This window comes from Dendrobates tinctorius, unplaced genomic scaffold (genome assembly GCF_039654945.1).
Source record: "Dendrobates tinctorius isolate UK_male_01 unplaced genomic scaffold, ASM3965494v1 ptg000155l, whole genome shotgun sequence".
In the NCBI taxonomy this organism is placed as follows: Eukaryota; Metazoa; Chordata; class Amphibia; order Anura; family Dendrobatidae; genus Dendrobates; species Dendrobates tinctorius.
In genome coordinates this window covers 4,087,120-4,104,587 of record NW_027361822.1, presented here as the reverse complement: position 1 = coordinate 4,104,587, position 17,468 = coordinate 4,087,120, and the positions used below count along the sequence as shown (strand labels likewise).

The following is a 17,468-nucleotide window of genomic DNA, read 5'->3' as shown; positions in this document are numbered from 1 at the left end:
TTCACAAGGTTGCCACACACTGTTGTTGGTATGTTGGCCCATTCCTCCATGCAGATCTCCTCTAGAGCAGTGATGTTTTTGGCTTTTCGCTTGGCACACGGACTTTCAACTCCCTCCAAAGGTTTTCTATAGGGTTGAGATCTGGAGACTGGCTAGGCCACTCCAGGACCTTGTAATGCTTCTTACGAAGCCACTCCTTCGTTGCCCTGGCGGTGTGCTTTGGATCATTGTCATGTTGAAAGACCCAGCCACGTTTCATCTTCAATGCCCTTGCTGATGGAAGGAGGTTTGCACTCAAAATCTCACGATACATGGCCCCATTCATTCTTTCATGTACCCGGATCAGTCGTCCTGGCCCCTTTGCAGAGAAACAGCCCCAAAGCATGATGTTTCCACCACCATGCTTTACAGTAGGTATGGTGTTTGATGGATGCAACTCAGTATTCTTTTTCCTCCAAACACGACAAGTTGTGTTTCTACCAAACAGTTCCAGTTTGGTTTCATCAGACCATAGGACATTCTCCCAAAACTCCTCTGGATCATCCAAATGCTCTCTAGCAAACTTCAGACGGGCCCGGACAGGCTTAAGCAGTGGGACACGTCTGGCACTGCAGGATCTGAGTCCATGGTGGCGTAGTGTGTTACTTATGGTAGGCCTTGTTACATTGGTCCCAGCTCTCTGCAGTTCATTCACTAGGTCCCCCAGCGTGGTTCTGGGATTTTTGCTCACCGTTCTTGTGATCATTCTGACCCCACGGGGTGGGATTTTGCGTGGAGCACCAGATCGAGGGAGATTATCAGTGGTCTTGTATGTCTTCTATTTTCTAATTATTGCTCCCACAGTTGATTTCTTCACTCCAAGCTGGTTGGCTATTGCAGATTCAGTCTTCCCAGCCTGGTGCAGGGCTACAATTTTGTTTCTGGTGTCCTTTGACAGCTCTTTGGTCTTCACCATAGTGGAGTTTGGAGTCAGACTGTTTGAGGGTGTGCACAGGTGTCTTTTTATACTGATAACAAGTTTAAACAGGTGCCATTACTACAGGTAATGAGTGGAGGAAAGAGGAGACTCTTAAAGAAGAAGTTACAGGTCTGTGAGAGCCAGAAATCTTGATTGCTTGTTTCTGACCAAATACTTATTTTCCACCATAATATGCAAATAAAATGAAAAAAAACAGACAATGTGATTTTCTGGATTTTTTTTTCTCAGTTTGTCTCCCATAGTTGAGGTCTACCTATGATGTAAATTACAGACGCCTCTCATCTTTTTAAGTGGTGGAACTTGCACTATTGCTGACTGACTAAATACTTTTTTGCCCCACTGTAGATCCGATTGTCGACCAAGACGGGCTGCTGAGAGTAGGTGGCTGTCTTCAAGAAGCTGAGGTAGAAGTTTCAGAGAAACACCCGGTAATAATTCCTGGAAGTCATCACGTCACAACCCTGCTCATTGAGCATCATATCATGAACACCAGGCCACTGACAGCACTTTCCAGCGATTCCGAAGACCCGACAGTCCTTACTGCTGCAATGCTACTCATGCAGAAAACTCCGCTCCGTACACACACGGCTCTGCTCCGTACACCTCGTACACACACGGCTCCACTCCGTACACCTCGTACACACGCGGCTCCACTCCGTACACCTCGTACACACGCGGCTCCGCTCCGTACACCTCGTACACACGCGGCTCCGCTCCGTACACCTCGTACACACACGGCTCCGCTCCGTACACCTCATACACACACGTCTCCGCTCCGTACACCTCATACACACACGTCTCCGCTCCGTACACCTCGTACACACACGGCTCTGCTCCGTACACATAGTACACACACGGCTCCGCTCCGTACACCTCGTACACACACGGCTCTGCTCCGTACACATAGTACACACACAGCTCTGCTCCGTACACCTCGTACACACACGGCTCCGCTCCGTACACCTCGTACACACACAGCTCCGCTCCGTACACCTTGTACACACACGGCTCTGCTCCGTACACCTCGTACACACGGCTCTGCTCCGTACACCTCGTACACACACGGCTCTGCTCCGTACACCTCGTACACACACGGCTCTGCTACATCCACCCTGTAAACCCCTCCTGACCCCACATAGAAACTTTCTCTCATCCAGCACCATGACACCCAGCACAGCAGAGTCCTGCATACACTGAGGCCCCTGATCATGTGACCCCTGACTCCTCCCCTCCTGTGACCTCATCCCAGGTCCTGTGCGCACAGAGCAGCCATATATGTGGAGTGCGGCTCTGCAGGTGGAGGTAGGTGCTGGAGATTCCCCATTACTGGGCGCAGGGGGCATTAACCCCCTCAGTGCTGAGCCTGTGATAAATCTCTGTATGTGACTATAATGGGACTGTGTAATGGGACTCCAAAGACATACTGATAGGGAATTTAGATTGTGAGCCCCATCGGGGACAGTGATGAAAATGTGTGCAAACTGTAAAGCGCTGTGGAATATGTTAGCGCTATATAAAAAATAAAGATTATAAAGATTACTGTGTGTTATGCCGGGGGCAGGACGGGGCCATGACTGGATGTAGTAATCTTGTGAAGCCGGTAACAGCTCCGGAGATTTCTTACATGGGATCTTTATGATGTTACATCGTCATCTTCTCCCCATTCAGGTCCCTACAATATCGGATCCTCTCAGTGGAGATCTTCTATATAAGAGAATTCTCCTGAGTGACCCTACAAGGATGGATAGGGACAGGGACAAGATGGCGGAGAGGATATTACACCTCACCCTAGAGATCCTCTTCCGGCTTACTGGAGAGGTGAGAGATTCTGATGACGTCACATTACATCATTCTTATCTATGGTAATAACAGATGGACAGAACTGGAGAGGTGAGGACTCTGGAAATGTCTGTAGTGAGATTTATTCATGTGTCTCTCCATAACCAGGATTACACAGTAGTGAAGAGGACCTCTAGGGAGCGCTGTCAGGTCCCTGTGTCTGAAGGATGGGGATTTCCCCTGAGCCCAATCACAGGGCCTCCACCTCACCCCCTGATACATGAGGACATCAATGACCAGAAGATCCTAGAACTCACCTACAAGATGATTGAGCTGCTGACTGGAGAGGTGACACTGCTGGGAATGCTGGGACATTATACAGTAACACTATGGAGGGATCGGGGGATGACGGTATCATTGTATGTGGCAGGTTCCTATAAGGTGTCAGGATGTCACCGTCTATTTCTCCATGGAGGAGTGGGAGTATTTAGAAGGACACAAAGATCTGTACAAGGACGTCATGATGGAGGTTCCCCAGCCCCTCACATCACCAGGTAATAGACAGGACTAAATACACACGGCCTATAATTATCTGTATATGAAGAATGAATTCAGTCCCTGTATGTGTTTCCTCCAGTTCTATCCAGTGAGAGGACAACACCAGAGAGATGTCCCCGTCCTCTTCTTCCACAGGATTGTAAACAAGAAAATCCCAATGTTCCTCAGGATCATCAGGTACAGTAGGTGCAGAGAAGGTGTCATGAAATCTCCCCAGCAGTGGTGTAACTAGAGTGTAATGGGCCCTGGTGCAAGATTTAGGGCAGAGTCACACTGCCGTATTTTTCGTCCGAGAATCGCATTGTAAAACTCGCACTGGCTGTCTGTTCTCTTGACCTGAGCTTGACAGCTGCATAGTAATGCATCTCGCTGTCATGCTCAGGTCAGGAGAGGTGACGGCCAGTCCGCTCTGTGCGATGCGATTATTGCACGAGAAATACGCCAGTGTGTCTCTGCCTTTAGACTAGCCTTCCTCCCCCATCCCGGTATATATGTCCCTCATCCTGGTATTATATACAGGGTGATTCTAAAAGATTTATCGGGTTTCAAAGAGGTTTGTTTCATAATGTATTTCATGCACAATGGTGAATGGCACATGATAACGAACATAAACTCTCCAAGTTTAGCACATAATGTTTATAAATGTTTTATGTTTCCTCCTTTTGTCACATGACACACATCAATGCGGTAATCCAGTTCTACCCAAACAGACGGCAGCATGTCCCCGTCGATGGTCATTAGAGCGGCGGTAAAACAATCTCAGAGCTCATCCAGTGTTGCTGATAAAGGCAGCACATAAACAGGGATATGTAGAAGCTGCATAAAATAATTTTAAAAAATACACCGGCATCATTCAGCTGCTCTCATCTATGTGTCTCTTGTGGCTGTGGATAACTCCTGCCTTCATGTGACAATGACATGGGTACACCGGGGTCAGCGTGGAAGAACGGTGCCAGTGAAGGAAGTAGAAGCGTACATTATTACTTCATGATATTTTCCAGTTATGCGTTTTTGGCCTCTAATAGCCAGTAGTAGGTCACAATAATAAAATAGGATGTTATACGCCCTCCTCAATTCCATGGCCACCTCTCTGCCTCTGCTGTGGTCTCTGGTTACTGACTGCAGTGGTGATCACCTCCACAGCCAATGAGCTCAGCGACTCCACTCCATGTAGACAGCATGAGCTGCTGAGCTCTGTGATTGTCAGCAGCAGTGAAGTGAGTGGTAGTTGGGATGTCACACTCACTACTGCAGCCAGTAAATAGAGATCAGTGCAGTGGTGAAACGGCAGAGCTAAATTTGGGGTGAGTAATATCAGATTATATTATTTTAATCCAGCGGTGGCGATTAAATGCTAGAAACTTATAACTGGAAAACAAGATGAAAGGAGTTGTCCGTCCTTTTGGTTACAAGTCTGCAGACACCCTAGGTGACTACAGACTTGTGAGCCCTCACAGCCACGTGCACTATGTGCTGTGAAGATTCTCGGTGCCGGGCAGACACATGACCGCAAGTATGCAATCATTACATCACTAGTTAAAGTATTGTGGCGTGGCTAAGGGTCGTATAGTTGATGGGAGGTATGTATCACAGAGATGGCTTGTCTCTGTGATGTAGCCCGGAGTGTTTTTTTTTTAGTGCACGTAAGCACTAAGGGACGTCACCGTACTTCTATATGTGTTTAAGGACCTGTGGTGATGTCACAGTCACGTGACTAGTCAGCTGGTGGGTTTGTGGGTGTGGCTATACCTATATAATGTAGACTACTGTTTAACACAGGGCTGTATGTGGGGAGGGGGAAGCCTCCTGTGTGTGCTGAGGCTCCAGGACCGAGCCTGAAGTACTGGACATTTGTACTTTGTTTTGCCTGAGCTAAAGGCTATTTCTTTTGTTCTGTTCTGTTTTATGGGTTTGTGAAGCAATAAACCCCATGAACTTTAAAAGGAACGTGCCTCCTGATTGCCACCCGTTGCACCTGAGCGAGTACAATCCCTACAATTGGTGCTAGACGTGCGGGCAGCGTTCCCAGCAGAGACGTGAGACTGTTACTGCATGTCCTGGGTCAAGTCTGTAGCAAGCCAGCAAGCATTGCCGGGAAAAATGGAGGACCTGCTGAAACACTTGCTCCAGTCACAGCAGCAAGAGACCAACAGGCTGTTGTTGCAACAGATACTACAGAGCCAGCAGGAGCAACGGCAGGAGATGCAGCTTCTGGCAACTGCCTTCCAGGGCAGGATGAGCGCCCCAACCCCAGGTCTGGCTGAGGACGCCCACATCAGGGAGGTGATAAGATGCGCATTGCAGAAAATGACCCCTGAGGATGATGTTGTGGCCTTCCTGATGGTGTTTGAGGAGAGGGTGGCTGAGAGGGAAAAACTTCAGCCAGAGCAGTGGGCAGAGGTACTGGCGCCATACCTGACGGGGGAGCCCCAGAAGGCGTACTATGACTTGACTTTGCAAGACGCCAAGGAGTATCCCAAACTAAAAGCTGAGATTCTCGCACGTTTGGGGGTAACAATGACTTTCAGGGCACAGCGAGTTCACCGCTGGGCCTGTCAGTGGGACAAACCACCTCACTCCCAAATGTTCGAACTGTTGCACCTGGTCCAGAAATGGCTGCAGCCAGAGTCTTCAACGCCTGCGCAGATAGTAGAACGAGAGGTGATGGATCGGTTTGTGCATTCCCGGCGAAACCCTTACAGAGTTGGGTTGCCCTGGGTGATCCCCAGAATGCCGATGAACTGGTCAGACTGGTCGAGAGATACCAGGGGATGGAAGGCTTCTTGGGGAAGCAGCCCATTCCGTATTGGAGGTCCCAGCAGGGGGCGGAGTCCCAAAAAGGGGTGGGGCGTCCAAGGTCAAAAGGGGCGGGGGAGGTGGTGCCCAAGGTCCCCACGGATGATGTTATTTACTGGAGGTGCCACGGGCCTGGACATATAGCTGCCTGTTGTCCCCAGACCACTGAGCAGATGGACTGCAGCATGGGACGCCCTAGTTCATCATACTATGCATATCCAGCATGCAGTGTGAACTCTCCACCTAATGAGGGGCCTCAAGCGTGTCCCGTGAAGGTGAACGGTCGAGCAGTAATGGCGCTGCTAGACTCCGGGAGCTTGGTGACCCTTGTGAGGGCCACTTTTCCTCTCAACCTGCTCCCGGGGGAAAAGGTCGGCATTTGGTGCATACATGGTGATGCAAAGGACTACCCTATGGCCAGAGTAGACATTGAAACGGTGCATAGCACGGAATCTCATGAAGTCGGCGTCGTTCGGGACTTGTTGCATCCTATAATTATAGGCCAGGATTTCTGTTTGTTTTGGGATCTGTGGGGAAAAGGTTCTGAGATCGCTAGCAAGAGTAGGTAACCAATGAACCCTAATGAGCCACAACCAGAGGCAGACGGGTTTCCTTTTTGTGTCCTTATAGGGGATGAGGAGGAAGTGTCCCCTGTATCTGACATTCCGGAGTTAGGGGTGGCCGTTGAGAATTTTGGGACTGCCCAACATAGGGACCCAACTCTGAGGGAAGCCTGCAACAATGTCACCATCATTAATAGGGTTGCACAGGAGCCGGGGGCTGACGCAAGATTTCCCTATTTTATGATGAGTGGGGAGTTGTTATACCGGGTCACGAAAATAAGGGAGGAGTTGGTAGAGCAGTTGATAGTGCCAGGCCCCTATAGAAGAAAAGTGTTGGACATGGCCCATTCACACATCTTGGGGGAACACCTGGGGGTGTAAAAAACGCAGGAACGGGTTGTGCAGAGGTTCTATTGGCCCGGGTGTCACCGGAAAATAGTAAACTTTTCCAGGGCCTGCCCTACATGTCAGTTAACTGCCCCCACCTCTCACTTCCGGAACCCCCTTGTGCCATTGCCCATTATTGAGGTACCATTTGAGAGAATTGCCATGGACTTCGTTGGTCCCCTGGTTAAATCAGCCCGGGGCATTCAGTATATATTAGTCATCCAGGAGTATGCCACATGCTATCCTGAGGCAATTCCCCTGAGAAATTCCTCCGCGAAGAGTATAGCCTGCGAGTTGGTCCATGTGTTTTCCCGGACAGGTTTGCCGAAGGAGATCCTGACCGACCAGGGGACACCTTTTATGAGCAAGGTGATGAGAGAATTGTGCAAGGTCCTGCAAATCTCCCAGTTGAGGACTTCAGTGTACCATCCTCAGTCAGATGGCCTGGTTGAGAGATTTAACAAGACACTGAAGAGTATGCTAAGAAAAGCCATAGAGAAAGACGGTAGAGACTGCGACTGTCTCTTACCGTATCTGCTGTTTTCCATCCGTGAAGTTCCACAGGCCTCCACGGGGTTCTCGCCCTTCGAGCTTCTGTATGGTCGACATCCGCAAGGTCTCCTGGATATAGCCAAGTAAACCTGGGAAGCTGAAGTCACGCCCCACAGAAGTGTCATTGAGCATGTGGCACTGATACAGCAGAAGATTGCGAAGGTGATGCCCATCGTGAAAGAACACCTACACCAGGCACAAGAGGCTCAGGCCAGGGTCTACAACTGGTCAGCAAGAGTTAGGCAGTTCAAACCGGGAGACCGAGTTCTCGTGCTAATTCCGACAGTGGAGAGCAAGTTCTTGGCCAAATGGCAAGGGCCGTATGAGGTGATGGAGAAGCTTGGTGAGGTAAATTATAAGATTCACCAACCGGGAAGACGGAAACCAAACCAGGTTTACCATGTCAACCTCATCAAGCCATGGCAAGACAGAGAGCCAGTGGTAACTCCGTGCTTGCTGGGCAACCTAGAAGGTGAGGTTGGATCGGTCACTATAGCGGAGATGCTATCGAATGCCCAGAAACAGCAGTGCAAGGAGTTGCTCCAGAAGAACAGGGACCTGTTTTCAGAGTTGCCGGGGTGCACGAAGGTCGTTGAGCATGAAGTTCTGACAGAGCCACATGTGCGGGTGAACGTGAAGCCTTATCGAATTCCTGAGGCCCGTCGAGAAGTAATCTCCAAGGAGGTGCAGCGTATGCTGAAGCTTGGGATCATTGAGGAATCCAAGTGTGTTTGGTCGAGCCCGATTGTCCTGGTTCCAAATTTCCAAAACCTGATGGTGAATGGAGATTCTGCAATGGAGATTCTGCAATGACTATCGGAAGCTGAATGAGGTCTCCAAGTTCGATGCATATCCCTGCCACGCGTTGATGAGCTCATCGAAAGACTTGGGCCCGCCAGGTACATAACCACCTTGGATTTGACAAAGGGATATTGGCAGGTCCGCATGGCACAGGAAGCCAAGGAGAAGACTGCATTTTCTACACCAAACGGATGCTTCCAGTATGTCCGAATGCCGTTTGGCCTGCAGGGAGCTCCGGCGATCTTCCAGAGGGCTATGGATAGAATCCTTGCACCTCATAAGCTATACGCCACTGCGTACCTGGATGATATCATCATCTTTTGCCCGGACTGGGAGAGTCACCTGGAAAAGGTCCAATCAGTGTTTGATGCTCTAAGGGAGGCGGGGTTTACAATAAACCCGAAGAAGTGTGCCTTGGGTAAAGAAGAAGCCAAGTACAGAGGATATGTAGTGGGTCAAGGCAAAATAAAACCCCAAGTCAGTAAAGTGGAGGCAATTCAAACATGGCCGAGACCTTTGTCCAAAAAGCAAGTTAGAGCCTTCCTGGGGATCGTGGGATATTACAGGAGGTTCATCCCAAACTTCGCCATGGCGCCTCTAACCGATCTTCTTAAGGGGACAAAATCAGTAATGGTTAGATGGTTGAAAGAAGCAGAGTCAGACTTCCAAGAAATAAAAGGGGTTCTATGTAAGCAACCCGTTCTGATGTCCCCAGACTTTAAGAAGGAGTTTGTCCTTCAGACAGACTCCTCAGATGTCAGGGTAGGAGCAGTCCTTTCCTAGGAGATACGTGGGGAGTAGCATCCTGTTCTCTACCTGAGTAGGAAGCTATCTGCATCTGAAAGGAATTACTCAGTCGTAGAGAAGGAGTGCTTGGCCATAAAGTGGGCAGTAGATACGTTACGGTACTATCTGGTGGGACGTAAGTTTAGGTTGCTATCCGACCATTCCCCACTCAGATGGATGAGGGAAACAAAGGGTAAAAATGCTAGGGTCACCCTCTGGTTCTTAGCCCTGCAAGACTTCAGCTTCCATGTAGAACATAGGGCCAGGAAGCTACATGGTAATGCCGATGCCCTCTGCTCTAGAGGAGATCTGCATGGAGGAATGGGCCAACATAACACCAACAGTGTATGCCAACCTTGTGAAGAGTTACAGAAAACGTTTGACCTCTGTCATTGCCAAAGGATATATAGAAAAATATTGAGATGAACTTTTGTTAATGACCAAACACTTATTTTCCACCACAATTTGCAAAATAAATCTTGCCAAATCAGACAAGGTGATTTTCTGGATTTGTTCTCTCATTGACTCTCATAGTTGTGGTCTACCTGTGATGTCAATTACAGGCCTCTCTCATCTTTTTAAGTGGGAGAACTTGCACAATTGGTGGCTGACTAAATACTTTTTTCCCCCACTGTATTGTACTTAGTTATATTTTATCCAACTTCTTTGTTCTAACTAATAACATCCAATCTGTAAACTTCTCCTGACCCCACAAGTCGTACACACGCGGCTCTGCTCCGTACACACGCGGCTCTGCTCCGTACGCCTCGTACACACGCGGCTCCGCTCCGTACGCCTCGTACACACGCGGCTCCGCTCCGTACGCCTCGTACACAGGCGGCTCCGCTCCGTACGCCTCGTACACACACGGCTCCGCTCCGTACGCCTCGTACACAGGCGGCTCCGCTCCGTACGCCTCGTACACACGCGGCTCCGCTCCGTACGCCTCGTACACACGCGGCTCCGCTCCGTACGCCTCGTACACACGCGGCTCCGCTCCATCCACCCTGTAAACACCATGACAACCAGCACAGCAGAGTCCTTCACACACTGTGGCCCCTGATCATGTGACCCCTGACTCCTCCCCTCCTGTGACCTCATCCCAGGTCCTGTGCGCACAGAGCAGCCATATATGTGGTGTGCGGCTCTGCAGGTGGAGGTAGGTGCTGGAGATTCCCCATTACTGGCCACGGTACATTAACCCCCTCAGTGCTGAGCCTGGGATAAATCTCTGTGTGTGACTATAATGGGACTGTGTGTTATACCGGGGGCAGGACGGGGCCATGACTGGATGTAGTGATCATGTGAAGCCGGTAACAGCTCCGGAGATTTCTTACATGGGATCTTTATGATGTTACATCGTCATCTTCTCCCCATTCAGGTCCCTACAATATCGGATCCTCTCAGTGGAGATCTTCTATATAAGAGAATTCTCCTGCGTGACCCTACAAGGATGGATATGGACAGGGACAAGATGGCGGAGAGGATATTACACCTCACCCTAGAGATCCTCTTCCGGCTTACTGGAGAGGTGAGAGATTCTGATGACGTCACATTACATCATTCTTATCTATGGGAATAACAGATGGACAGAACTGGAGAGGTGAGGACTCTGGAAATGTCTGTAGTGAGGTTTATTAATGTGTCTCTCCATAACCAGGATTACACAATAGTGAAGAAGACCTCTAGTGAGCGCTGTCAGGCCCCTGTGTCTGAGGGATGGGGAAGACCCCTGAGCCCAATCACGGGGCCTCCACCTCACCCCCTGATACATGAGGACATCAATGACCAGAAGATCCTAGAACTCACCTACAAGATGATTGAGCTGCTGACTGGAGAGGTGACACTGCTGGGAATGCCGGGACATTATATAGTAACGCTATGGAGGGATCGGGGGGTGACGGTATCATTGTATGTGTCAGGTTCCTATAAGGTGTCAGGATGTCACCGTCTATTTCTCCATGGAGGAGTGGGAGTATTTAGAAGGACACAAAGATCTGTACCAGGACGTCATGATGGAGGTTCCCCAGCCCCTCACATCACCAGGTAATAGACAGGACTAAATACACACGGCCTATAATTATCTGTATGTAAGGAATGAATTCAGTCCCTGTATGTGTTTCCTCCAGTTCTATCCAGTAAGAGGACAACACCAGAGAGATGTCCTCGTCCTCTTCTTTCACAGGACTGTAAACAAGAAGATCCCAATGTTCCTCAGGATCATCAGGTAGATGAAGAGAAGGTGTCGTGAGATCTCCCCAACAGTGGTGTAACTAGAGTGTAATGGGCCCTGGTGCAAGATTTAGACTAGCCTCCCTTCTTCCCATCCTGGTATATATGACCCTCATCCTGGCCCTATATACAGGGTGATTATAAAAGATTCATCGGGTTTCAAAGTGGTTTGTTTCATAATGTAATACATGCACAATGGTGAATGGCACATCATAACAAACATAAACTCTCCAAGTTTAGCACATAATGTTTATAAATGTTGTATGTTTCCTCCTTTTGCCACATGACACACATCAATGTGGTAATCCAGTTCTACCCAAACACGCTGCAGCATGTCCCCGCCGATGGTCATTGGAGCGGTGGTATTGTGATCTCGGAGCTCCTCTAGTGTTGCGGATAAAGGCTGACCTAAACAATGTCTTTGACATACCCCCAAAGGATGAAGTCACACACTGTCAGGTCAGGAGACCGGGGGGGGGCTATTCTCTAGCATAGTCATCATTTTGGGATCTGATGCTGCCCTGCCACCTGGTGAGTCACAAGCGAGTCTCAAACTCTGAGATGTGACCTTTCGATAAGTTATTATTGCAAACTGGTGACATTTTATATCTTTGCAGTAATATGAATGCAAAACCAGATGAATCTTTCATGATCACCTTGTATATATCCCTCATTCTAGACCCCATCCTGGTATACATATCCCCCATCCTTCACTCCCCTTCCGCATGGCGATCACTTCTGAAGCCGGCAGCTGACTTCAGCCTTTCAGCGACGGGAGCGCATGACAACACTGCCATGGTCCACCAGTCACGTGCACGCTGACTTCAGCTGCTGTCCTCTGATTGGCCGGCAGTGTATATTGCCGCATACTGACCATACTGATCTCTTCACCGCAATACACTTCAGCTGACTGTGCGTCCTCGGTTGCACATCCAGTTTAACATTGTGCTGGTATCGACTGGGCCCTCACCCACTCAGGCCTGGTTGCCACCATGCTTCCCAGTGATTGTGCTGGCGTCAGCGGGCTTTCACCTGCATGGGCCTGGTCGAGACATTTGGAACCGTGGTTGTTATGCCAAGCTTCCCAGTGATATGTTGAAGGCTGTGAAGGTCTTGTGTTCAGTCTTATTTTTCCACCAGTATAATACACTGAATGGTCGATTTTTATTAGAGACATCAAAACTTTTCTAATATACCCATCCGTGAATGGAAATGTGACCAGTGACTCCAGAGTGCAGCAGGAAATCCAGTGATCACTTTTTTGTGAACATTTGCAGTGTGACTTTACATTATATTGGAAACAAAGTGAAGTGATCGACTTTGACCATTTATTACATACAGTAGTGGTGAGATTATACTGAGAATGTTGTGATTGAGGAAAAACCTGCAGCAAAAGCAGATCCAATGGATAGAAGGAACTCATTAATTAAAGAAGACAGAGGCGTTTATCAAGAGTCGTTCTAAGAACAGGCGGTGCACAGTCATGTCCTGCAGCTGAAAACAAAGCTGGATCTACAACTAGGGTGTCCGAATAAACAAGTCATCAACTCAGGAGCTTACCTAGGCTTTGTGGCCAATGGTCAACTAAGTTCATTCTTTTCTGGCAGAAGGACACACAGCAGGAGAATGCTCGATTCCACAGTGGTCGTATCGTCATGGATTGCATCCAGGAACATGACAGTACGTTTTTTTTCTTGCTTACAGTTCTTAATCCTATAGGACATCTGCTTTACAAGTAAGAATGACTTGTTCAGAGCAAGTCAGCACCTCCACCTATATTGTGGCAACTGTAAAAACCTATCCTGTCCTCAGGGACAATATTCATACAGAAGGATTATCACTTGCTGGAATTGACAAAATAATAATTTGCTGAGACTCTGAAGACCAAAGGAGGTCCAACGGGCTACTAGACGGGTGTCTCTAATAATTTGGCAATTCAGTGTATGTTTTATACATGGTACTAATGTCTATAAAGCTGATCATAGACATTAGATTTTGTCTGAAAACTTCTCACAATTTTTTTTCATCTATCTGTGACTTACAATTTCTTTCAGGGTGATGATCTGCCCCATATTGACACTACAGAGACATATGTGAGGGATGATGAGCCGTGTAAAGAAGAGATTTATACAGATAACCGCAGAGGTGAGTAGTGACTACTAAATGTAGAGATGTCTCAGGGTCTTCTCCATCACTGGATTGTAGAAATGTGTGTTGATCTTTTTAGGGTTTGTAACACAGAATATTAACGTCTCATCGGACTGGCAGAAAATTTGATTGCAAACTTTTAAATTGACTAAATTAAATGGTATTTTTTTCCATACAAAAATGCAGAGCTTTATGGGTCACCATAATTTGCAGTATACAGAAGAAGAGCTCTCACACCTATTCAAAGCAGTTAAAACTGGTTTGAATCACTGACTGGTAACCAACTTCCGATTTTATTTAAAATGCTTTGTCCCAATTAATTTGCACAGCACTGTATATATGTATATATATGTGTGTGTATGTATGTGTGTGTGTGTGTGTGTGTGTGTGTGTGTGTATATGTATGTATATAATATATATTTGTGGTGTAGTGACCACTGTGTCCACTAGAGGGCACTGTGTGGGTGTCCCAGGATGAATGGATAGCCTTGTCCAGAGTGGTAACAGGAGCAGGGTGCTAAAGGATCGTTATGTGTCTGAAGGTGGGTGGCCTTGGGATGGAGGCTTGCTTATGTGCTGATCAGCAGAGCTGATCTTTCATTCCAATGTGTTTGGGAAGTCTCCAGGTAACTGGTGAGACGGGCGGAACCAGTTACCTACAAACCCACCCAGGGGGTGTGTTGAAGAACGCTATTGTAAAGTGTGTATGAGTGGTTGAAGGACCTGTGATGAGGTCATAGCCATGTGACCCGGTGGACGTGGCTACGGACCATATAAAGTAGCCAGTGTAGGTCACATGGAGTGAATGCTGGGACCTGGTTGGTCCGTTTTGAAAGGTCCCGTCTGAGATGGGGCTGTCTTCCTGACAGCAAGTGAACGCTGTGTTTAATGGCTGCACGTCCCTGGAGGGAATGGACGTCTGCAGCATGGTGAAGCAGCCATGAGGTAAACCCAGAGAGGGGATATAACTGGGAGGCTGAAGAGCCTGCGTGTGGAACATTGCATAAGCTGTGTGACCACAGGCTTAACAGAGGGAAGCTCTGTCAAGGACACTATTCTGTTTTCTATTGCTTTGATGGTTTTGATGCATGAATAAACCGCATGGACTGTTATTATTTTATGGAAAACCCGTGCCGGATGTGGTTATTTGGCTGCCAAGCGAGTATCCCCTACCCGAATGACAGCGCTACCTTACAATATATATATATATATATATATATATATGTGTATGTATATATAATTTTATATATAATAATCATTTGGGGTTCTGACCAGGGGGGTAAATGTCCAAGGACAGTTTCCTTTTAAAATAGCCACCCTCTGGTCCCTTCCCCAGATCCCTTGGCAATCTGCAGCGCCCACAGCGCTCCCTTCCTCCTGCGGCCTCCAGGCTCAAATTTAGCCCCCGGCTTCAGTCTAGGCCTATTACAGGGCTAGGCCACGCCTCCCGCTGGCCAGCCAATCACTCACGCCGACGCTCCGCTTAACCCTGCCCACTCACTCCGACCTATCAGCACAGCCATCTCTCCCCTGGCCCGGCAACTCTGTGCCCCTTTTTTTCTAACAGCCCGGCAAAACTGCATGCCTCCTCCACCCCCCCACCCTCCTCTCTGCCATAATTGAGCGGGAAATCTGCATGCTCGACTAGCTCCACCCACGATACGGCGCCATCTTCATATTGCTCTGCAGCCTCTCATCATCAGCTCTTGGACTCCATCCTGCTACAGCTCTGTCTCTCTGCAGCCTCACACCAGTAGCTCTGACATCTTCCTGTTGCAGCTCTGCTAACTGTTGCTCCCAGCCAGGTTCCAGGTCTGTAAGCTCTGTCACTGGGGGGTCAGCTGTCTCCCCTGGCAGCTCCCCTGGCACATAGTTCTTCTCTCTCCTCCTATCTATGTCTTCCTCCCATTGTAGTACACTTTGCATGTTCCTCTTGTAACAAGAAGTTACCCTCTGGTCAGACCTCATGTCTCTGCCATAATTGCAGACCTTCTAACATGTCTTCCCAGGAGCCCCCCACTGCTCGCAACGAGAGTGCGCCCCCCCGAGTGGGTGACATCTCTATTTCAGTCGGTAGCTGACTTAACCAAGGTATTTCACACCTTGTTCTCGGTTTTGGAACGGCCTTCTAATCCTGCCCCTGCCAGTGGGTCACAACCACCCTCCTCGTATGCGTCAGCTGTTAACCTCTCGCATGCCCAAGGGATTCTCCACGCAGGAAGTCCAGAAGTTCCAAAAAGCATGCCCGCATTACCTCACCCTACAGTTCATCATCTCCGTCTCCACCCAGGACGCTGGCGGTCTATCTCCCTCATCAGACACTCCAGAGGCGCTAGAGTCAGACCCACGTTCTGAGTCAGATTCAGATCTGTACTCTGCACAGGTTCCCAAACTGCGCGACATGGTGGATAGTTTGATTGTCTCTGTTAATGAGACTCTTAATGTTATAGACTAGGAGTTCTCTCCCTCTGAGCAGACTGTGTCTTTCAGGAAAATGAAGCGTCCTCCCCATGCCTTTGCCAACCACGACAAGTTCAGCAGGATCTTCGCAGTGGAATGGCAGCACGCAGACAAGCGTTTCCTGAGAAGAACACGCATGAGCGTCTTGTATCCTTTTTCAACTGACCTGTTTAACAAGTGGGCAGCTTCTCCCTCCGTGGACCCTCAGGTCTCAGAGCTGGCCACAAATACTTTACTCCCTCTGTCTGACGGTTCCTCCTTAAAGGAACCCTCCGACAGACACATTGAATCCCTGGCCAAGTCTGCCTCTGAGTCTGCGGGTTTTTCCCTCTGCCCATCCTTCGCGGCTACTTGGGTGGCCAAAGCAGTCTCCGCCTGGGCTAAGCAACTCCATCAGGGTATCGTTTCTGGTTCCCCTTCAGACGAGCTGGCGGACCTAGCGGACCAGATAGGCCACGCGGGAAAATACCTCTTGTCCGCATGTCTTGATGCAGCCGCCTGTTCAACCATAGCAGCCGGCAACATCATCACTATCCGCAGGGTGCTTTGGCTCAAGGCATGGAACGTGGACTCCACCTCAGAGAAGTCCCTCACAGGTCTTCCGTTCCACAGATCTCGGCTCTTTTGAAAAGAACTCTCCAACGCCACTGGAGGAAAGAGTACATCTTTACCCCAACAGAGAGCCAAACGTACGCCCCGTCGTAATGTTCCCTTACGCTCCTTTCGGAGGTTTCCACTACAGAGTAACCCCCGACAGGAAAAATCTACGGTGCGTCAGCAAAGGAAAAGATCCTCTAAACCAACCCCGACCTACTCAACGCCGGCCAAACCAGTCAAGCTCCAACATATTTTCCGCAGCATGACGGTTCGCCCCCACCTGGGAGGTCTCTCAGGGTGGGCGGTCATCTTCCGTTCTGGGAAGAATGGCTATCTGTAGTCGACGACGCCTGGGTCCGAGACGTTGTCTCCTATGGCTACAAGATAGAGTTTTCTGCTCTCCGTCGGTTTCATTTTTTCATTGTCTCCGTCCCCACACGAGAGCACTTTTTTGTTCAAACCTGCTTGTGGTCCCCAAAAAGGATGGTTCAGTTCGTCCCATTGTGGACCTCAAATTACTAAACAAATTTGTGCGCCTGCATCATTTCAGGATGGAGTCCCTTCGATCTGTGATAGCCTCCATGGAGCCAGAAGAATTCCTCTGCTCAGTGGACATTCAAGATGCCTACCTTCACATTCCTATTTTTCCTCCGCAGCAGAGATTCCTTCGCTTCGCCATTCAGGGCCTTCACCTCCAGTTCACGGCATTACCGTTTGGCCTAGCCACCTCTCCCAGAGTTTTTACGAAGATCTTGGCAACAGTGATGGCCATTCTACGCAGCAGAGGTATTCTCGTCATTCCCTATCTAGACGACATACTTATCAAGGCT

The 17,468-nt window shown here is 48.9% G+C and overlaps 1 protein-coding gene across 1 annotated transcript in view; it reads left to right on the top strand.

The window, feature by feature from the left end:
• The first annotated feature begins 2,579 nt into the window (after positions 1–2,579).
• LOC141050999 (uncharacterized) overlaps positions 2,580–17,468 on the top strand; it is a 205,095-nt gene continuing 190,206 nt past the window's right edge. The window contains exons 1-8 of the mRNA XM_073547778.1: positions 2,580–2,797; positions 2,927–3,106; positions 3,189–3,312; positions 3,396–3,493; positions 10,583–10,732; positions 10,862–11,041; positions 11,124–11,247; positions 11,331–11,428. Coding sequence (XP_073403879.1) covers positions 2,615–2,797; positions 2,927–3,106; positions 3,189–3,312; positions 3,396–3,493; positions 10,583–10,732; positions 10,862–11,041; positions 11,124–11,247; positions 11,331–11,428 — 1,137 coding nt within the window. The 5' untranslated portion in view covers positions 2,580–2,614. The remainder of the gene's footprint in view (positions 2,798–2,926; positions 3,107–3,188; positions 3,313–3,395; positions 3,494–10,582; positions 10,733–10,861; positions 11,042–11,123; positions 11,248–11,330; positions 11,429–17,468) is intronic.